The sequence below is a fragment of the Clupea harengus genome, chromosome 22 (assembly GCF_900700415.2).
Source record: "Clupea harengus chromosome 22, Ch_v2.0.2, whole genome shotgun sequence".
Lineage (NCBI taxonomy): Eukaryota > Metazoa > Chordata > Actinopteri > Clupeiformes > Clupeidae > Clupea > Clupea harengus.
Genome location: NC_045173.1, coordinates 12,591,323 through 12,614,408, shown reverse-complemented (window position 1 = coordinate 12,614,408; position 23,086 = coordinate 12,591,323). Strand labels below are relative to the sequence as shown.

General features: G+C 41.5%; 1 protein-coding gene across 1 annotated transcript; it reads left to right on the top strand.

Annotated features, from left to right (window-relative positions):
- Positions 1-17,262: 17,262 nt before the first annotated feature.
- Positions 17,263-22,545, top strand: lrpap1 (low density lipoprotein receptor-related protein associated protein 1). Its single transcript, XM_012836930.3, has 8 exons — positions 17,263-17,545; positions 17,826-17,970; positions 18,311-18,441; positions 18,632-18,752; positions 19,375-19,530; positions 20,161-20,243; positions 20,826-21,002; positions 21,327-22,545. Exons 1-8 carry the CDS (start codon positions 17,372-17,374, stop codon positions 21,393-21,395), a joined length of 1,056 nt encoding a protein of 351 aa, XP_012692384.1. The 5' UTR covers positions 17,263-17,371; the 3' UTR covers positions 21,396-22,545.
- Positions 22,546-23,086: the final 541 nt, after the last annotated feature.

Sequence of the window (23,086 nt, the reverse complement as noted above, 5' to 3'; positions counted from 1 at the left end):
TATCTGGTATGTGACTTTAGATCCTTCCATTCAATCGGTTTCATTATCTTTGAGGAGACAATCAATGACCAGGATTCCCGCTTGGTTTTAAGAAGGCTGAAGCCCTCTCATGATGGTAAGCATTTGTCCTGAACATCACCTCATGATTTGAGTGTCAGTGTCAGTTCCAAATCTATGGATTGTGTGTGTGGAGTGTTTGTGTGTGTGTCTCTGTGACTAGAAGTCACAATTTGTATGCTAAGGCCATCTGCTTGACTTCCTGGTATTTTAGCAGTGTCTCTCCTCATTGCTGTCTGCTCTACGTGCTCTCTAAACCTTGGGCTTTATTCAGGGCAAGGACCTGGTGTTATTATAACACTGGTTTAAATAGCCCACTCAGTCAAATATCACTGAAATTAGTCCTCCACGCTCGGATTGTATTGTCACTGAAATTAAGTTCTCATTGTAATAGATTTAAATTCAGAGTGCCTTGCCTTGGTACTGCAAGTAGGCCTTGCTTTGATGTTGCCATGTTGCCCTCTGATAGAGGAAAGAGAGAGAGAAAATGGTTAAAGAGAGAGAGAGAGAGAGAGAGAGAGAGAGAATCAAATGGTCCAGGGTCATCTTCAGTAGAGAAGTGCAGGAGTCAAAGCCTGAGACAGAGCAGAGAGAGAGAGAGCAGAGACAGACTCAGAAAGAGGAAAGGAGGGAGAGACAGAGACAGAGATAGAGTGAGTAACACAGATGATCACATAATTAAAAAGCTTAAGGCCACTGGGAACATGCTTTAAGTAATGCAAGTAATAAGCCTTAGAAGGAGAAATAGAGAGAAAGAGAAAGAGGGAGGGGGGGAGGTCACCCCCAGAGACCAAGATGAAACAAAGCACTTTTTATACCTTCAAGACTTCTAGCACTGGCTCTTCATTAGTGAATAACTTAAATCAACAGCAACAACAACAACAACAACAACAAAATACAACGAATGGCAGAAACTTCCTAGGATCTATATCGGCTTAATTACCATTAAGTAATCATTCAACAGTCTTTGGTATAATCCCCACATAACAACAAAAACTGCATGCAGGCTGTGTTATTCACTCACTCAATGGGTCATTAAATTCTCAGCATTTTCCATTGACCTCATTTATCAAACCTAAATAGTTTTTTTCTCTTTTTTTCTCTGACTTAAGCCAGTAGTCAGGCCATCTGACTTATTTTGCTTTAAGGTCATTAAAATAATGTAGATGTACATTTACATATACAGTACATATACATAGTATACATATACATATACACATGGACGGATTATGAAACCACGGGCCCCCCTCTCAGCACCACAGAGGGTAGTTAGGTTTCTCTCAGCACCACAGAGGGTGGTTAGGTGGCGAGGAGAGAAAGAGCAGTAATAACAGTAGTCCACTTTATGGCACAAAGATACTGAAACTATGCTCAATAAAAAGATATTGTATTTTCTGTTTTACAACAGGGAGAAGACAATTAAAGTCCTTTATAAATGTTGAATTGTAGTAAATTACATGAAAATAAAAATGCAGAAATTGCATATTTGTTGCCATCCAAAACCATTTCTATCGCTTATCTAGGCCTCCCTCTCTGAAATGCAGAATGTGAGCCGGTGCCATGCACCTGTCTGTCAGCTTCTGTCTGTGGTGTTATCTGAGCCAACACCTCTGATGCTTAATAATGTTTCTTTGGCAACGTTTTGTTGAACACGATTACTTATGACAACTAAGAGTGTTGCAATAATGGAAACATGATTTTCAAGGTGACGTGATGTAGAGTCCTAACTGTTTGTGTCGTTTGGAGTAAGACCAGCTATTGCAAAAAATGTTTTCCAGTTATTCCTGAAGTATTGCTGTGTGTGTGTGTGTGTGTGTGTGTGTGTGTGTGTGTGTGTGTGTGTGTGTGTGTGTGTGTGTGTGTGTGTGTGTGTGCGCGTGTGTGTTAGTGTATGTGTCTGTGTGTCTGTGTGCATTATATAGTATGCTGTAGGTAGATTTATGATCACAGATCACAGAGGCTTCATGGATTCCCCAAGCTCTTGCCCTCCACAGAGCATCTGTGTATCAATGGCACCAACAAAACAAACACATTTGGAATGAGGAAACAGTGAGGAGATTTCTATTTAGTCTAGGTGCTGCGGCCCTGCTGCTGAAGAGTCTCAGGTTCTACAAGGAGTAAAACCTTGAAATTGTAAGTGAAATGGAAGGTGGGAAGGATATCGTGTCTGCTCTCTGAAATCCCTCCTGCTTCTCTCTCGCACCCAAAGAGCTCGGCTGTGGAAACAGACAGGTGATGGGACCCAAGAGGAGAGGCGGTGATTTGCTCTGGAAAGAACTCATTAAGCTTTGAGCATTAAGCTCTCTCTCTCTCTCTCTCTCTCCGTCTCTCTCTCTCTCTCTCTCTCCCTCTTGTGCTCTCACTTACGCTCTTTCTCTCTCACCCTGTGTTTTGTGTGTCTGCAGTGTATCTCTTCCTTTTTTCTTTCTGTGTGCCTCAGTACATGTCTGTGTTACTCTGTATATATGCCTGTCTCAATTCAATTGGCTGTATTGGCATGTCTGCATACAATACACCATTGCCAAAGCATCTCTCTCTCTTTCTCTCTCTTACACACACACACACGCACACACATACACACAAACTCACGTGCATACATAGACACACACACACACACACACACATACACCATCTGTGCCTTCTGCTTCTCCCATGGACATGTCACTGGCTTGCTATCAGCACCAGCAGCATCCCAGTGAGGTGTCTGGGTGAGTCGGGGAGGGGAGAGAAATGTCAACAGTGTCCTGTGGCACCCTAGTGACTATGTGTCTCTCTCTCTCTTTCTCTCTCTCTCTCTCTCTCTCTCTCTCTCTCTCTCTTCCTCTTCGCTTCAGTGGTCCTCATGAGTCCAATGTCTGCAAATCACAGTTTACCATATTTCGTTATACCAATTTTACCATAATTTGTATGATTTTATACAAACACAACTGTGTATTTACTATCACGTAAACTTGGTTTTCTCTTATGTTTAAAAAATGCATTATCAATTCGCAATAAATTCTTACAGCCTTCAAGAAGATAAAATCAACTTGAGCTCACACTCCTTATGAAGCATATATCAAATTCTGCTTTATTCTGACAAAACATCAAGGCAAAGGGCTCAGAAAACAACCCCTCTGACAGCCTATTTCTCTCTTCTCATGATATGAAAGCTTGTTCTGTGTTCAAAACACACAATATGTGTGACAGTAAAAGATGATTATTCAGCAAATGAGGAACCCTGCTCCATGTATTTGTGTGTGTGTGTACGTGTGTGTGTCTGTCTCTCTCTATCTCTCTGTCGGTGTGTGTGTGTGTGTGTGTGTGTGTGTGTGTGTGTGTGTTTGTATGTGTCTGTCTCTCTATGTGTGTGTGTGTGTGTCATTGTGTGCATGTTTGTCTGTCTCTTTGTTCTTTTTGACACACCTCCAGTGAACCGGGCAGCCTGGAGTCATCTCTAGTGGGCTTTGAAGCGCTGCCATCTAAAAGTGTGCTGATGGTGCAGAGTCACTCCACAGTGCTGAGTCTCAGCTCCCAGGGCTGGAGCCGTGCACCTGGCTCCCACTCACCCAGCACTCAATCACACACACAGCACAGGGGCTAGTCCACACCTCATAAGGTGCATGCCTTTGGAAAATCCAATCGTTTGGTGCATTAAAATGGAGCACCTTCATTTTCCAGATGCATTTGAAATCTACTTCAAATCCCCCTTTGGAGAAGTCTCATATAGAGCTCGCCGTCTCAGTATGAGCTTATCTAGAGCTGTTAAGTTTGCCTCAGTGGGTTTCTGACAGGCAAATCATGAGCTTTTGTGCTGAGGCATCAGAACCATAGTGCTTGTTTTGGGGGCTGTGGTCAGGATGGAGCTGCGCGCGATGGCTTCAGAGAGGAACAGCTTGTGTAAGCATGAAGAAGAGCCAGTTCTCTGTTTGAACAGCAGCATACCTGGATGTGCCGTGAAACAAGCAAACATTGTCTCTGTAGAAAGAAGGAAGTGTGAAGAGGAACAGTGAAATGTCAGCACACAATGGTTGTAAATTGTTGGTAAATGTAGCTGTACTTAGTGAGTAACATGTGACATGTTTAATAACAGGATTGGTAAATATAGCTGTACTTGGTGAGTAACATGTGACATGTTTAATAACAGGATTGTCCTACCAACATGTTTGATTTACTTATGTCACACAGTGTAAATCTGTGTAAGGATTTTTGCCTGTTCATTGCAAAACAAATCTCACAGCATTTACAAACATACCCAAATAATAATAATAAAAGGCTATATCCGATAGGGATGTTTAATGTTATACTTTTTAAATTGTAATTCATTTTATGTATATATTTATTTTGTATTCTATATATTTTGGATGTAAGTATATGTAAGTCCTTAACAAAAACTGAAGAATAAACTGAAATGGGAGTACAACACACTGTCTGGGCAGTAGACAGGATTTTCTCTAGGGTAGTGGACAGCACTGATACATATGACTTCACCATAATCAAACCAGCTGAATGAAAATGTTGCAGGTTTTAGCGATTCCATGGAATAGTGCTTCCCATTGGACCCACTATTATGCCCATGATGAGGTGCATCTTTGCCGAATTAATTCTCAGTTTCATTTGCAATTACAGTAATCGCTGCTTTGTTAAGTGCAGTGCTCCCGCATGCCTTTCATTTCCCAGCAGACTGTTCAGCAAGATTAACTAAATCTGTATTTTCTTCCTCTAATTCCCTCCGTCTCGCTTTTGCTGCTCTATCTCTCTATTTCTCTTTCTCTCTCTTCTGTTCCCTCTTTCTCTCTGTTATACGTTTTGATTGCTCCATATAACCAATCTTTGTTCCTGTCATTTTACCCTAATGTCTACCTTACTGTATTGTAATTGCTTGCATTCCCAAGTGGAGGAGAAATAAATTACTTTAGGTGTACATAGAATGCGCACTGCAAATGAGTGTGCATCCTATCAGAATTATCAGATCATGTTATTATGAATGGGATATTAAACAGTATGTCCATTAACCACATAGCACAAATCTAGTGGATTTTCTTATGAACACAGAGGGGATATGCTGACTGTCAGTTTCAGAAACCATGGATTTCAATAGCTTCATGTAATCATCATGTATCAAGCCTAAAGTATTTTAATGGCCCAAATATATGTCAGCACAATAAGGGCTTTTAAAACTTTAACTGACAACAGGGACAGGCCCCCTCGACTCAAGCTGCCCCTCTGAAGGAAAAAAAAAAGTTTTAAAATAGTATAACTGCTGCAGAATTTCCAGTAGGCCTACATAAAAAAAATCGCCACCCAAAACATTTCATAAAGTAGCCTATGGGCAACGACAGTGAAAGTGAGTAAGGGGAGGGTAAAGTAGCTAGTTAGGGAAAGCCCCTTACTTTACTGTAGCTACGGTGCTGCACGCGACCGGCACATGAGAGCCTGCATTTTTGCCTCGAGAGACGGTCACGGTTGTCTTGTGTGACTTAATCGATGCGCACCTGGGCCTGTGGGTCTTGGGGGCCCGTAGCCGCCGTAGATTACAAACATGAACATCAGAGCAATGGCCCTTCAAAATTCCTGTGCACGTCCCTGACTGAGAATATGATTATGATTATATTTTCCCTATCTTCATAGAGGACCCTCTGACCATAACTGAAGATGAGGCTCTTCACACTAGTAGAGCTCCACATTCATTAGTCATCAGTGGTAAAAGTTCATTTCATTATTGAAGTAGAAGAACAAGGAAATATTGGAGGAAATTATGTCTTTAGAAATGACATCTGAACAAACGAGTGTCAAAGATTTTACTAGTTGCAGACAGGCACAGGTAGGGAAATATAGAGAGGGGGTTATAGCTTACACTGGTCATTCTTTTTTTTTAATGTACAATCATGACATACATAGTACTTAAATATAACTTTAGCTGAACTTGTACTGAATACAAAACAGTAATGTGACTTTGAAAACACTACTTACATTTGTTCAAATTGACAACAATATCAGAGCATGCCAAAATCTGAAAATGTGTCTGAAAATACTCTCAGACTCCTGGGGGTCCTTTAAGAGCCTTTTTTCTTGCACTTTTAGAGGTGTTGCTTTTAGAGAGCGAGGTGGAAGGAATACCAAATGGATATTGATGAAACATGTGTGTGCTTGTGTGCCTCACTCAGGCAAGAAGGGGTCAAACACAGATAAGCATATGAATCCTAAATGTGTATGCAGACAGGATTGTGAATGCTCAGGCGTTTAGGATGAATTTCTGAATTTTCAACCTGAGCAGATGGCATGACCGTTAACTAAAGTTGCTGCACATTTAAGTACAGACAGTACAGAAACAGAACAGAAACCTCACACTGATCTCTCTCTCTCTCTCTCTCTTTCAGTTCAGTTAACAAATTCAATAATTGCATAATTTCTTCATTAATGGTGTATATGAAATATTATTTCCATTATGCATTTAGTCATGATGCAATCAGCATATACTAGAAAATGCATTTTGGAAAAACCTTGGGGGAAGGTGCCACAAGGGATGGCACACTGACCATCAGCAACATAGGGGAGGATAATATAGACCCAATCTGGATGAAAACTTAGAGTCATAGTAACTATAGCCGACCTTAGCTTCACTCCTAAGCCATCATTTATGTTAGCCTGGTGAACAAGCTACCCAATGGAACCATATTGGCTAATGCCTAAAAGGTGTTGGATACAAACACACCATCCCTGGCAGCAGGAAGACAAGCGCACAGCACAACACAACACAGCACGGCACAGAGCGCTAACACCAACAATAGCTACACGGTCAAGGGAAATGAGGCCTGACTAATCAGAATGCATGAGCAATTCATTCTGCAATCTATGGGAAACAAACGAAACAAGCTGCAGCTCGTTGCCACGGGAGACAATTCAAACTGAGGTTTAGAAGGGGTTTGAATCCAGTGTGTTCTCACAAAGCCTGCAACTGTCTATACCTATTGATACAGAATACTAATACTACAATACAACACTTATACAGTCCACATCCACAGACAATGACTTTATCAGGAAGCCCATATGATGACCTACACACACACACACACACACACACACACACACACACACACACACACACGCACACACACTCTCACGCACACACTCACACTCACACTCACACTCACACTCACCCTTACACTCACACTCACACACACACACACACACAGCTTGTAAACCAGTGATAATATCACAAGGCACATCTCCAGACACACGTGTGAGTCCTCTCATGTTTATTCATGGGCAAACTCTATGCTTAGTTATTCCATAGTATCTCAAAACAGCATACCACCATCCCTTATGGCTCTCCTCTGGGACCCTGCATTCTGTGCATTAATCAAGTCTACTGGGCTGCAGAAGACAACCTGCGACTCCCAGTATTACACACAATCCTCTCAGAGGGACAGGCAATCTGTCCAATCTGTCCAAATTCTGTCATTATATTAGGGACAGATCTATCTGAACAGACATGAAGCTATTAGCGCCTGTGTGTCTTAACCCGACCACCAATGGGGCGCGTGTGAAGTGAATATGTATCATTGTGGCGGGGGGATGTTTGGTTGGCATGATGATTGGTCAGGGATTCAGAGACATCACACTGTTTCTTTCAAACCACTCAAGCCATCTCTTCTTCCCACTTGTCCTCGCCACCCTCTCACCTACTTTGTAAGTCCTGGGAATTGAGCTGCCTGGTGCGCAGGGGCCAGTGTTATTGCTCTTATTGATTACGGCTGCACAACGTGGCCATTTTATTCTTTCCTATTCCATGAGGACATGACTGGACAATTACATATATTTTCCCTTTTATTCCACAGGATCCCAAGGGCTTGATAGCCCTACTGAGCAAAACAGATTGAGCAGCCATGTACCTGTGTGTGTGTGTGTGTGTGTGTGTGTGTGTGTGTGTGTGTGTGTGTGTGTGTGTGTGTGTGTGTGTGTGTGTGTGTGTGTGTATGGCTGCATGTTTGAAGTATTTACAGCCTCAAGCTTCAGAGGACTCTTTCCCCTAGGCATAGTGAAGCTGGTGATAAAGGTTTGTTTACTACGGTATTTCCAACAATAACTGCATGTACAAAGGTAACTGGCGACTGTTCAGATGGCACAAAGGAGAACAGCACAGCTCAATGCACTTCAAATAAAGACCATCGACAGATTTCACACAGTCAGGCAGGCCACAGTGAATCTGTTTAACGCATGCTGATAACATGAACCAAAGGTAGAGCGTTTATAGAGCTGAAACACATGGCAAATGCCTGCTCAGGTCACATGTTGCCGTATGTTTATGGACATGGTAGACTTTAACAACAATAAAGGCCATAAGGACTACTGCACTTCCAGTTACTGTTTATCCATATGACAGTCTATAACAGTTATGGCAGTAAACACAGTTAATGAATGACCTTCATCAATGATGCTTCATATTTGGTTTTGGAGACTGTTGTTACACAGCAAGAATTGTTACATTACTTCAGATCAGGTGCTTTCTGCTAATGTCTATGAATGAGTCTAACAATGCTTACATGTGTAGTAGTGAATGTTTGTCAATATTCACATTTCGGGAGATGCATTTAGGTCTTTGCCATTAACACTGAATCCATACCAGAATAAACGGGCAGTCAGTTGCCACCAATGAATACATACTAGAGTGAGTTGCCTCCATTGAATGCATGCTAATGAATGCATACTAGAGCAGTGCCTCCTATTCAGGTATTTGCCATTACCATTGATTTTACCCTTCATCTTCTCCACATGCACCCTGCATGCTCATCCCATCTGGATAGAGCATTTTTCTCAGTAGACTCCAAGTCACAATGACTATAAGAACAGTCATGAAATAATTGTACTGCCTGTGTTAATCCACAAAATCATGCAGATCTTTCCATGTGATTTATTTGTGGTTTTGACTGACTGCCTTCCCATTTGGGAACATCAACAGATCATGATAGTGATGCTGATCTGTATAGTACTGGTAAACAGAAGAACATCAGCAAGAACATCAGCGACAACTTATCTGCCAGTGATCATGGAGGAAATTGTCCATTGTGGTACTTTATTTGAAGTAGAAGCCTTTTTCTCATCTAAATGAAATATATTAAGTTGCCCTTCAGTGTTGCTGCAGTCCTGTTTCATTTGCAGCTGTGCTGGCCTTTACTTGTATCTGTTGGGACTCTTGGGCAGACTGTTGAGGAGGGGGTCATCCAAGAAGGTTGTTCTGGACTTTAGGGGTTATGGGGGTGGGGGTAGAAAAGGGAGGCATAGTTATCTGTTATGCTAATTAACTACATGCGAGTGGGAGCCTAAATTAACAGTTTGTTCCGGGCCAGCAGGTTTGCCATACAGGCCATTCTTGTGGTCCAAGGTCAGAACAGAGGGAGGACACTCCTTTGATGCAGAAGGATTTATCACTTATCCTTCAACAACTGCAGATCTTTTTTTAACATCAGTAATTAAAATATTGTCGTGAAAGATTTGTTTATGCTTAGACCATAAATTGTCTGAGGAATTATCAGGAATCCAATAACAATTTTCCTGAAAATTGTCCTCCTAAACAACAGCAGGTGGGCCAGGCAAATGGTAATCTGGGAAATTAAATTAAGTTTGTTTTAAGTTTCGCAGTTTCATAACTCTTGCTGTGATGTCTGACTTGGCACCACACTTTTTTTTATAAATGGCACCACATCAAAATGAGCCCATTCCATGCCAACAGACTGAGGGACACATAACAACTAAGGTAGTAAACGCACAAAATGATGCCACCAGCATTGGCTTCTGTAAGGTAAGGTCAGGTAATGATGCAGGGACGCAGTCCATTACTCTGTTCTGCTACAATTACCTTGCATTTGTGTTGCTCTCAGGATTGTAGAAGCTATGATTAAGACCATTACATGGGTGTCACTGAAGCTGCCGTTGTTGTTTTGTTTTGTTTTTGGCCTGAAAGATTCTCTAGGGGGCACTCATTATAACAGGCCTTTTTTTCTTCTTCCAAATATCTACCATTAGGCTAGAAGGTGCATTCGTTCACATTGCTGGAACAGCACCCCAGTGCATCTTGGGATGCCCCTCGCACATCACACATCTCCGAGGACACTATTTATATCCCTCTTTTTCTTCTCTCTTTCTTAGTCCATCCATATGTTTTCTTTTTTTAATTATTTTCTCAGCCGTGTGGCTCTGAGCTGCTACAGTCCAGGAGGTGCTCCATGAATAAAAGATGAATCGCCCACCTTCAAGCTTCATGACCCCTTTCCTCATCAGGGAAAACACTCTCCTCCTCTCCTCGCTGCCCTCCTGGGGCCAGGCGTACTGTATCTAATGTTAGTAACTCTATTTTTCTGTCAGTGGACCTGAAGGGTTATGGGTGTTTCCAGCAGTTGCTGGGCAAAAGAGTCAAAGGAATTAAATCACAATGATCAGCTGGAGTGATGTGTTTATGGACTAAATTTGGACTTACACGTTGGTCAACTTACAACTTACTTACTTACTTACTGTGGAGTATTCTACATGAGTGTGTAATGCATGTAGGTGTGTAAAGTATACATTAAATGTATACTGCAGAGGTTATAGATAGCTAGACAAGTACAACTAGCCAACTTTGTTATCTGTACTCTGTACTAAGGAGAGGCAATGCAGTCTGCTGACCATATTAGGCCATATTAGGAAATGAAGCCTCAGTTGGAAGCGTGATAATTTGTGGTGGACTGGAGTTCTCTTTCTGTGGTTCACTTCCTAAGAATTCCTGCTGGCATCCCTTATGGCTCCAGAGTTTTAGAGAGCGGCTCCGAGGACAGGCAGTGCCTCAGGAAGCAACAGGTGGCTGCATGGCAAATGCTCTGATTAATATTCACACGATCTCTCTTCTGCTCTCTCTCTATGTGTCAGTGAACAGCACACTGCAAAATAAAACAGTTTTTTATTCCATATTTTCACAAAGTGCCACTTTACCTCACCTCACCTTCCCTTTCTAGCAAATGGACAGCTTTTCATCACTATAAAGCCCCTCCCACCACTACTACAGGCGACCCTTCCACCCACCCATTAATGCAGGGCGTGCTGGTCGGGGGCTATTACTGTGCTGGGAGACCAAATGGCTTCACCTCTGTTCTAAAAACAGTCATTAAATACACATGATTATGCATAATTAGAATGGCCCTCTCTGAAGTCTCTAATATGGTTTTATTCATATATTCAAAACCAGCACCCAAATTCAAAGCGTCTAAGTGCATTTCTTATTCTGAGTGCAGTCACACAGGAGCTAAACCACCTCCAGACAAAATGCTGGGTGCCGTAGAGGGTGGTATTTTTGTTCAGTGGCAAGATTAGCATTTTCTATCTCTTCCATTTATACCAGTTATTGCCTACTCAGCAGCATAACTCTGTGAGCTTCGCAGTGTTTCATGAGTTACAGCATTGGCAATCAAATAATATGAGCTTCAAATGATGACAAATGAGTCAATGGTCCAAACACTGCAGTGTGTCGTGACATAATATCAGCATGAAAGTCTGTTTTTTGCTGCCTCGAAATACAGTATTACTTCCCATTTACTGTACTGTCAGAGAAAGGGATAGAGGCCATAACGGTATTCATACCCAAGAAAAATGGTAATCATTTTTTTTCCTGGCTGGGAGAAAAGTGAAGCAATTTATTCAACACACACACACACACACACACACACACACAAACACGCACATGCACACGCACACGCACACACACACACACACACACACACACACACGCAGACGCATACACACACAAAGAGGGTAGAACCTTATCCAGAGTGGAGACTGGTGAAGATAGCTGGACTTTAAAACAGATCCACATATTATACTGCTCTACATATGCCAAATTATGGGAAAAGGAGAAATCAAAATAACAGCATTCACCTTCAATTATCAAGCTTGAACAATACTCTAGTATCTTCATGAACTGGGAACAAAATAATATGTTTCTTATCTTTTTCATAGCTTATCCACCCCTTCATTATTGAGTCACTTGCTCATTGATAGCCCATGACTTACATGTAAAGCAGTTATAGTAGATAATACAATTAGAATAGTCTGTTTGATTTCAAGTGTATATTTGCCTTTGTCTGTCAAGATCAAGCATATTTCCATCTACAGTGATTTTATCAGGTTTTGAACTGACCTGAAATTAACTGTTTTGAACAGAGTACCTAAATGTCTGCAAAATTTGCTGTTCTGCCGGTGGTGAATGTTGACTGCGACAGGTAATCATGAATTTACATTGAAGTGGACATTGAATGCATTTTGCGTCAAAGCAATGCAAAAGTATCCACAGTCTAGTTCACGTAGTCTACTGATATGGTGAATGTGTTAAGTGTTGTGAAAAAGCGGTCATGGTATCAATACAATGATTGTAAAAAACTGTAATGACCAAAGTGTCTATCCAAAGCTGGCCCAGTAATATATGCCAAAATCTGGCCTCTATTGACCGCCGATGTATCAGCCTGACTGGCAAGATGCCTATGTTTAGATTCCTCTTTAATGACCTCCTGCTCCCCCAGATTAGTTGGCCTGCTCAATGACAGGGCAACCACAACTCCTCATCACCTACATCAATATAGGACTCAACAGCCATATCAGCCTTTATAGAGAATCCTGTCTATAGGTTTATTGGTTAAGACTCCCTTTAAAGTGAAGTAACTCTTTTTCTTTCCTAATACACTGTGCCTTCTTCTCCAGCACATCCCCAGACTTTTGGTTGCAGCAGATGTTCAAATAGAGGGAAGGGACTACAAACGAGTTCATGTTTAACCATGTGGTGGTTAATCTTGACATTACTGCATACTGATATTGTCCGATCTTATCTAGATTAAGTGAGGTGCTAACAACACAAAGTCAGTATATGGGTTGACCATGGTCAACATTCAGTCCTGTTGTATTATCATCAGAGGTCACAGAAAGAGAGAGAAAGAGAGTGTGTACAGTATGTGTGTATTTCAAGGTCAAGCCTGCTACCTCAAAACATAAAAAAAAAAATTAAAGATTATTTTCCTTCAACATCCTGCTAACCCTACTTCTTCCAAACCCCTGACTCTTCTTCAATACACATTCTAAACTATTCATTCCAGTGAGTGCTATGGTATTTACACTATATTATTAAAGTGTTTGGGAGAAAAAAATGAAAATAACGTGTAAGGCCGACATTTTTCAAGGGTTTTTCAATGACAGGATAGACTGCAGCAATAAAGACCAAACAAGATTGCATTGCAACTGCTCCTTGTAAGTAATGCCTCAAGGGCCTCTGCAGTCAAGCACCCGGCCTTTCTCTGAAAATTAGCCGCTCTTATCAAATCACACAGAGTAAGGGCATCACATCAAAGGAAGCCAGGTGGTTAGAAAGCCCACAATATAAAGGTTGCCGAAGACCTCAGAGTGGAAATCGAATAAAAAATCCCCCCTCTGCTGATCTTCATGGTTTTTGTCAACCGTCTGAAACTACAGATTAACATCAACTGGAAATACTTCTGCCGCTGAAACCTAAAATGTGTTGCGTATTTCTGTTTGTGTGTGGGAAAGAGAGAGAGAGGGAGAGAGAGAGAGAGAGAGAGAGAGAGAGGGAGAGAGAGAGAGAACAGTATCATTGCAGTGTATCTCTTTTTTCTATTAAAATGCCACCTATCATGGTAGATGTAAAGATGAAGGTGATGACAGACAAAAGTGACATGTAACACAAAGTAGCACGAGTCCGAAGTGCCCCTAATCAAAAGCTTTCATATAGAAAGGAGCAATGCAGTGTGAATTATATTCATGAAAACTCGTCATGTTGTCCATGGATTTCTCTTGGTGTGTTAGATATGATCTAACCTAGCGCACATTCAGTGGGTACATAGGACTTAAGGTTTGAAGAGCAGGAATGCCCAATAGGATATGCCTCTATATTCAACATTCACCTGTCACTTCACCGACTAATATCCAGACCAGACCAGTTCCTTGTTACTATGGTAGCTGGAGAGACACATTGCTCAGTACACTCTGCAGGTCTCCCCAGTAAATCCTTACTTATGTATGATGTAAGTGTCCTGGAGCCAGAGTGGGAGCCATTATCCAGCGCCAAGGTTTTGAGGGGCAAGTGGGACGTGTCTGCTCTCTCAGACTTTTCCGGATAGTAAGGTCAGTGACCTCTCACTGGCACCACATCTGTCTATCTCCTCGTTTCTTTTTCCCCCCTTAATTTTCACTCTCCATAACACCCCTCGCCCTCCCCCACCCCCACCCCCAGCCTGCCACCACCTCTCACCTCCCCCTCTCTCTCGCTCTTCCTGAGGAATCTCTGGTGGCCTCTGCTGGTAAACCAGGCCACAGCTCCAACATGGTTAAGATTAGAGATGGATGGGAAAATTCACATCTCCATGTCTGCCATGGGGCTACATCTGCCTAAAGCTGTTTAGTGAATAGTCAGTCTAAAATTAAACGTGTCTCGCAGATCTTGAGTATTACCAACATATGGATAAAAATAGACAACAAATACAAACACAAATATCGGTCTTTACTGTATAAAATAAAGAGCATTAAGCGTTTAGCCATTTGTGGCAATTTAACTGTAAAACTCAAAGTTCATTGGGGGCATGGTCTCCACAACTGGTTGCCAGGGTCCACGGTACTCTGGTATGGTGGCAGCAGCCTTTTCCCAGTATTTCATGGGTTTAACCTGGGAGTTGCTCTGGAATCGGGGCTGGTCAGAGAGCATGTCCTCGAGGAACTTGTCCTCAGGGGCTTGGAGGTATCTTCCAGACGGGCTGAGTTTCCCTTCCCCAGTCCACACATTTACATTGTTATTGAGTCTGCCAGAGTTCAGGGTCTTGGTGGCAATGATCCTCGATTTTTGCCTACTTTTTTGTCTTAGCCTGGACTGTTTTACCTGTTGAGAGAGAAAGAAAGAGAGAGAGAGAGAGAGAGAGAGAGAGAGAGAGAAAGTCAGTCTGAGTAATACTGGGAGAGGTAATAACATCACTGTGGTCACAAGAACTGTTTGAGTTGTCAAGGCATTTCTCTATGCAGATTGATGCCATGAGTCATGCTTGTGACGGTTGTGATTGTGTGTGTCACAACAAGCAACAGGCATTTATCCAACTCTGTATTCCTGTACTCATGTCTTTTCCACACACACTGAAAAGGTCTTGTTATCCAAACACTGAGGTGAGTATGAGTATGACTGCTTTCTACACTTGCTTTTACATTCAGTTGAAGATAGATGGTTTACTTGCACTACCATATGAAATACGTAATACACACAAAAGCAAACGGAACTCTTGCAACAGCACAGATGGCTCATAAGGTTTACACAAGAGAGAGATTTGCCTCCCAAATGAGATGAAATTTAAGATGGCAAAGACCTCACCCCTGGGGTATCTCTAGTGTAAGTAGCCAAATGAAGATGTAAGTCATTGGAAAGCTCTTTAGTGTGATGTTTGTGTCTTCAATGGCTTCAGTGTTTCCTGATTGAATATATTAATTTAGCCTTTGAGTGGCCGCAGGAAGATGCCAGAAGCAGCAAGGACACCTGCTGCATGCTGCCTGCCTCCTAATGGAGGCTGACTCAAGGTCAGTGCTTACGCCATCAGATTAAATCTGGGTGATAGAGATGCTACCACAGCATTTTGCTTCCTTTAACACACCAGTGCCTTGCCTCCATAGTGACTGACATCAGAGTCTACAGTAGTCTACACTATCTCGTATTGATTGAAATTATTGTGAATCACAATTCCACAGTTGTGAAAATCATACTGTGGAACATGAACAAAATTCACAAAGAATTCTGAGCATTCTGTCAGGTCCTAATAGCAAATCGGTTTTCAAAACAATCAAAACAATTTCCCCAACACTTAATAAATTACAGTGAAATACTTAACAGAGTTACAGTATATGACGAATATATTTTATATATTGATGATATAAATAAGATAATGACGATATAAATAATACACCACATTATAACTCAAATGATTTACACATTCTATCATTCTCCGTGTATGGCTATTCCCAATTTTTTGATTAATGTAAACAAAAGAATGTGTGGAATACAGTCAAAACTCTAATGTTACAAGAAGCAGGTCTAAAACAACACCTTAAAGAGTTTGGAAGGCAGGATAATGATTTACCCTGTGTCTGACCTGAACAAAGGTGCTCCATTTTAACAGGATAAAAGATCAACTTAACAAGTGTATGTGTTAATCTTTGAAAGACTTTAGTCTACACAGTGGAATTTGCTTACACCCAACAAATCTCAGTCTGAATAACAAGAGCTCCATTAAGTTCTCAAACTACAATTTCATAAAGGCAGTATTGAAATAGGCATAGTGTGGATACTGACTAAGTGACACCCATTAACTTGCACCCCAAACTGTCCTGCAAAAATGTAGGTTTAACATTATCTACTTGTGTAGCCTATAGAATGAGATGAAATAGCGATGGTGACTAATTTAGTAGGCCTATCTGTAAATCTATCCTATTCAGGCTATGGTGGTTTGGTAGCCCAATAGCCTATAGGTCATGGCTAATGACTTATTTAGCCTATCCAAATGTGTTTGTAACTAACCCATCTGTTTTTTGAAGAGTTGAACTTTCTCTCTGCTGCAAAATGCTTGTCTCTCTGCTCGGTTTTGCGGAGCGATCGTCCGGCAACTTGGTAAGACACCACTGGCCGTTGGTTGTTATCTACAATGGGTGATTCTCCTATTTTGTCATGAACATCTAGGGTATTCAGACTTAATTCCAGGTTGTTCGCCATAACTTATCTCTTTTTTGTGTAGTAAGTCTATCAGATAACTCAGGGTAGGCTAGATCAAAAAATAATTTATTTTGACAACTTGTCGTCAAAACTTAATTATCTTCAGAATTCTAGAATTGGAATTATGTGAATTCTTCCTCTCCACTAATTTACACGTGAGATCATGCCATTCACTGGATGAAAACCGGGACTGATAACACAAACAGAAATATTTGCTTGGACATCATGACCCTGCAGCTCCAGGCCCCATATATTCCGTTATTTCGATGCGTGGATACTTTTTATTTGCTCGCACCACATTGTAACTGTTTATGCTAAAACGCTAGATGAGCTGCATCGTTGTACTTGTAGTTTCATAAATGTATCTCTCTATTCATTTTGGAATGTCGCACCTCGTAAATAAACGTCATGTCCCATCATGCACTTTCAGCGACGAAGTTAAACCACTGCACCGCACGTGATGTTTCGCTCTCGACTAGCTTCCTGGTTTCCAGCTGCCCTACATTCATAGTATGCAGAAGTGAATTTCCAGATTTGTTACTAAACATAAACTGTTTGTTGATGGTTATTGTGACCGAGATGAAGTATTTGGGGTTCGTTTTGTGCCTGTGTGTCGGTGCGTTGGGAGGGAAATATTCACGCGAAATTAATGAACAGGATGCCTCTGTAGATGGAAAGAATCCGATAGAATTCCGAATTGCAAAACTGAATCAGGTCTGGGAGAAAGCTATCCGGGTGAGTAACCGAATTCGGCTTATCCATGACATTTCTAAGTGTATTCGAATGTTTTATTTGGTTGGGGGTGTAGCATGTAGCGGTATGCGAGGCGAATGCACATATTTGTGTGAATGTCTTGACATCAGCCTCATTTATGAAAGACAATTTTGCATGCTGCAGAGGTATGCGTACTGCTACTGACATGTCAGACTCTCATGCCACCAAGACATGTTGGAAATGACTAATGTTGAATGTAATGTAAAACCATTAAGACGTTCCTCTCCATTGTCAACTTCAGATGCAAATGCCGCCGGTACGACAGGCCGAGCTCCACAGCGATCTGAAGATCCAGGAGAAGGACGAGCTTCAGTGGAAGAAGCACAAAGCCGAGGGGTTGGACGAGAACGGAGAGAGAGAGGCAAAGCTACGGCGAAATTTTAACGGTAGAATACTAATGGCATAGAATAAGCCACCCACTCATGATCCCGTGAAAGATTTGCCTCCAATAAAGCCTAGACACATGATGTATAAATGATTCATTCTTATTGTCTTAGCTTATTCTTGTTCTGTGGATCAAAATCAGTTCTTAATTAATAGGAAAAAAACAAGTTATTGCACACAAATGTCTACTTTGTTAATCTACTTTAAAACTAAATTCAAAGTATCATAGAACTAAGCAAATTCAGATTGTAAAAAGAATGACATTGAACACAGGAGCTAGCAGTCCATAATTGGTTTTATGATTTATTCATTGATGTTCTGCTTCCTTCCTTTTCGTTACAGTAATTCTTGCTAAGTATGGCATGGATGGTAAAAAAGACACCAGGACATTGGAGAACAACAACTTGAAGGACCATGACATTAGAGAGGGAGATGTGTTTGAAGACCCAAGGCTGGACAAACTGTGGAACAAAGTAATTTCCTTTTTAAATATTTTTTTCTGTATTACATAAGTGATTTTAAGTGCAGATTAATTCATTTAGCAAGTTTGTGGAAAGATATGTATATAATGTGATATGTATATATGAATATAAAGATTCATGATTGAGTTGTTCTTTTGGTTATGACAAAGACATGTTAAGGCAGCTGCTGTTTATCATCTAGGCAAAATCATCTGGAAAGTTCTCTGAAGATGAGCTCCAAAGTTTACGCAGAGAGTTCCAGCATCACAAGGACAAGATCCACGACTACAACATCTTTATGGATACTGTCACCAGGACTGAAGGTCATTTTCAGCACTTTAGCCTTTTAAAGTAATATGTGGCTGTTAAACAACCTTATGTGGTCAATTGACAAATTTGCTAGGATTTGCCCTTTTCTATTTGTATCGTGCATCGTCATTGGCATGTTCCGTGTTGCCTGGAGTTGACGAACATACTGTATTGCTTAAAAGATAGGCAGGTCTTTGCTATTTCAGGTTCTCTGTTCTTGTATGTCTTATCTGTGGATCCTGCTCTCCACAGGGGTGATATGGTTAGATCTGTCTCATTTCCTCAGTGGAAATGTCATCTGTCACTCTGGCAGTGTGCCCATTAGATTCAGACAACGGCTGGTCCCCAGGCCAAAGCACGTACGTCACATCACAGTCTCTATCGCATTTGGCTGGCATGTTGGCTCCAGACAGAAATGGAAGGGAAAAGGGAAACCCTGAAACGTATTAACTTTCAAAACTCAGCGCTGATTTGATAAATCCTCATTTTTCTATTTTGAAAGTTAGCTCTTGTTGACGTGCCTGCGTGACAAGGCTTTAACTATGACTGTGAGGATTTGTCTTTTACACGCAAAGAGGGTCTCTGGGACGTCGTCCTCCCTTTGATTGGTGTTGTGTCTTGTGTCTGGATCCCCAGAGATACATAAGAACGTTATCTCACCCCTGGAGGGGGACGTGAAGGAGCATGCGGTGCATCAAAAGCACACAGAGCTGAAACAGAAAATGAGAGAGCTGAACAACGGCTTTGAGCGCCTGCGCAAGATCAGCCACGAGGGCTTCAGTGAAGACAGCGGTGAGAGGCGTGTCCTGTTGGATGCAATTCAATTTACAGTTCTTCCTCAGTCGCTTTGGTACATTTCTCAGATCAGACTTAAAATTCTGAAAACTTTTTGTCTAACCTCCTTATTATCAGGTCGCTTGTCGTCATAACAGCAATTTCTCATTCTTTTGAACATTTTGCAAATGTTGCTACTGTCCAGTCTATTAAGTTATTTTCAGCGTATTGCTAACATTCTCCTACATCATTTGATGACACTGACATTGATTGACAGTTATTTACTTCTAAGACATAAACCAAGTTTTTTGAGCAAGTTACAGGCATTTGCAGGTAATCCATTGTGTGGTGTTGTTTGTACAAATTGTTTCTAGAAATGTACTTACTGTTTTGAAAATGTCAAGGATGATTCAAGAAATATACAAAAGCGACTGAGAAAAACGTGATTGTGAAAATTATTGTGATGTTTGTTAGCACTTTGCATTCACATTGATAATGTACCGAGGTCAAAAGAAAATACACCCTCTGATAAAGACTGACTTATTATGGCAGTGTATTTGCTTTAACGGAGCGGTGTTCTCTCTGTCTTCTGTGTTCTCCGTTTTTGCCCTCTCATGGTGAATCATGACGGTGGTTTTCTGTTCTCAGAGTTCCGGGAGCCCAGAGTTATTGAGCTGTGGGAGATGGCAAGGACAGCCAATCTCACGGAAGATGAACTGGACTCACTGAAGGTGCGTTTATAACCTAACTACACCTTTAGAGTTTTCTGTGGAAGTTACAACATTCTCACATTTTTTGGTAAGTTTGTTTCAGACCTAACTCAGACTTTGCCCCCCAGTGCGGGTAGAAGTGGCAGCTGTTACCTACTGTTGCCAAGCAACAGCTCTTTGGAGAGAGAGCACCCGATTTGTATTTTATTTTTTTCTGTGTATGTGTGCTTACTTGCTGAACAGGGACTTTAAACGGAGCGTGGACAATTTACTTCAATTCAATTTCAGTTGTACTGACTGAAACTGGCGTTTTACTAAGTTATTGTAAGTCCTTGTTACATTTCTGGGTTCGACCAAAGCTTTAAAGTCTTCAGCTTTTGTGGTCACAAGTTTTGTGGTTTTGTCTAGTCTGAGTCGTCTCTTTTTTCATCCCCCTTTCCCTGTCTATCTCCTGCTTCTCATTGGCATTTCATCATTTCATCTCAACTTTGTTTTACATGCTTTCTTCCCATTGGCCCCCCTCCATCTCTCTCTCTCTCTCTCTCTCTCACTCTCTCTCTCTCTCCCTCTCCCTCTCCCTCCCTCTCTCCAATGTCCTCACAGGAAGAGCTGAAACACTTTGAGACAAAGGTGGAGAAGCACCAGCATTACCAGGAGCAGCTAGAGCTCTCCCACCAGAAGCTCCAGCATGTGGAGGCGCTGGGGGACAAGGAGCACATCATGCGCAACAAGGAGAAGTACAACTCCCTCGCCGAGAAGACCAGGGAGATGGGCTACAAGGTGCGTTCAGATGTGTTGGTACATTGGGCTTGATGCATTGGTTTTCTTGTAGTGTCTCCACACCCTCCACTTTATGTGGGAGTGACAGACAATACTGAGATAGCACGTACGTAGGCAGGGGTCCTAACAGTTGGTGTCTAAGTCTTGAGGAAGTCAGCATGAAATACTAACATTTGCATTAATATTGCAACACCATGTAGAGGTTCTCTAATGTAATGCAGTGCAATGGAGCTCATAGTAAGAGGGTGGGTGTTGGGTAGTTTCAAGGTCTTGTGATCCTCTTGAGAATATAACTCCTAGTGATGGTTTATTTTCTTTCTCCAGATGAAGAAACACATGCAGGACTTGACCAATAAGATCTCCCCCGATGGTCTCCCGCACAACGAACTTTAAGCTCCCTTTTGTTTTCTGTTTCCATGGCAACAGAAGAGTTGACTCATTTTTCTCCGCATCTGTAATTATTTTTCCGCCTTTATGTACATAGCTCATCTGAAATGTAAAGATTTTCCACTTTTATAGAGAAATGATTCAGTGGTATTTTATAGTCATCATTCTGTTGTTATGCCATTGTTGCCTGTCAAAACATAAGGGTGTGTCTGTGACATTCTTTTTGTCGTCCAGAAAGTCATTGTTTTAATCTCATAATTGTTTCAAGGATAGAAGCACATGCATATCATGTAAACACGTGAAGGGGCATGAAAGATTGTACAAATTATGTAAAGATCTAATTGTAATGGTTATTGTGCGGTACGCGTCACTGGTTTTTTTGCCTAATTCTTGCCTAACCTCACACTGTTTTGTAGATTCAGTCATTCCATCTTTTGCACTATGAAGTCAATCAGGATCCAATAATATGATTGGTGTTTATCTTCACTGTCCTCTTTTGTCTACTTTTTTTGTCTTGTCTACTTTCTTTCAGAAGATGTGCACTGCAGTCCGCTCAATAAAACCTAGTCCAATCAGTTGGCAGTGCAGGTTGAGGTTGCTCTTTGAAAGACCTACCTACCTCTACCTTCCCTCTTTTAAAGGGTAGACTCACTCCTGTAGGATTCCTTTTGGTCTTCAAATAGAATATAGGGTAAGACTGAAGTGCTTCACCGTTCGATTCCGTCTTCAAATAGAATATAGGGTAAGACTGAAGTGCTTCACCGTTCGATTCCTCAGGCCTTCTGGCCTTCTGCCAAGGGAAAACATTTATTGAGAAGGTGACCACATTGAGATGCAGCCCCTTTTCATTTTCGGTAGGAACGAATTAGCTTTTGAGGGAGGCACCATGGTTGTAGTCACCCAGACTTATTTGAACCCACCTTTTGGATCTATTATTTAAGCCCAGTGCCCTTAGACCTATCATCAAGCTCTTGGCTGCCTGTGCAGTGCAGTGCAGTTTTTCTCATCACCATTCCCTAGACTTATTGGGAACCTGAAGTGCAAATAATTTGAACATCTCTTATGCACATGCCTACTGTTATATTTGGTCAAGTACATTATTCCATTGATATCCATAGAGGAAGAAAAAAAAAAATAATAAAAAATCTCAACAGTCTTTAAAGTCATGTGTATTTCTTTATGTGTGATGCATGATTCCCTTTTTGTATTATTGGTTGAACATTTCCACCAATTTTGCAGGAACCATGTGTGTGTTTGTGAGCACGTCCTTGGAAGGCGGGGACTGTAAGGCCCTGTTGTGGACTCCTGCCTGTGCTGCTCCAGCTCGGCTGATGTGCGGCCATAGTCCTGCTTTTGATCAGAGTTGGCAGTGTGCTTAAAGTCTTGATGAAAACCTCATCCCAGTTGTGCCGATTGAAGCAGTTTTCCCTGACTTACTCAGCCCTGATCATTTGTAGTCTTGGTGACAGATGAACAACAGTCCCTGAACAAAAAAGATGTCAGATACTGAAATCAGTGCTAACGAGTGCAAAGAATTACAATGTAAACCAGAAGGTGTTTACCGGTTCATAATTTTGAAAATGGACATCTGCACCAGTGGGATGTCAGACAGGCAGTGTGTTTGTGTGAAATGTTTTTCTCATTGATTGCAGAAGCACTGAGCTGTACGTGCCAGGATCTCTAAGGCCAGAATGTGA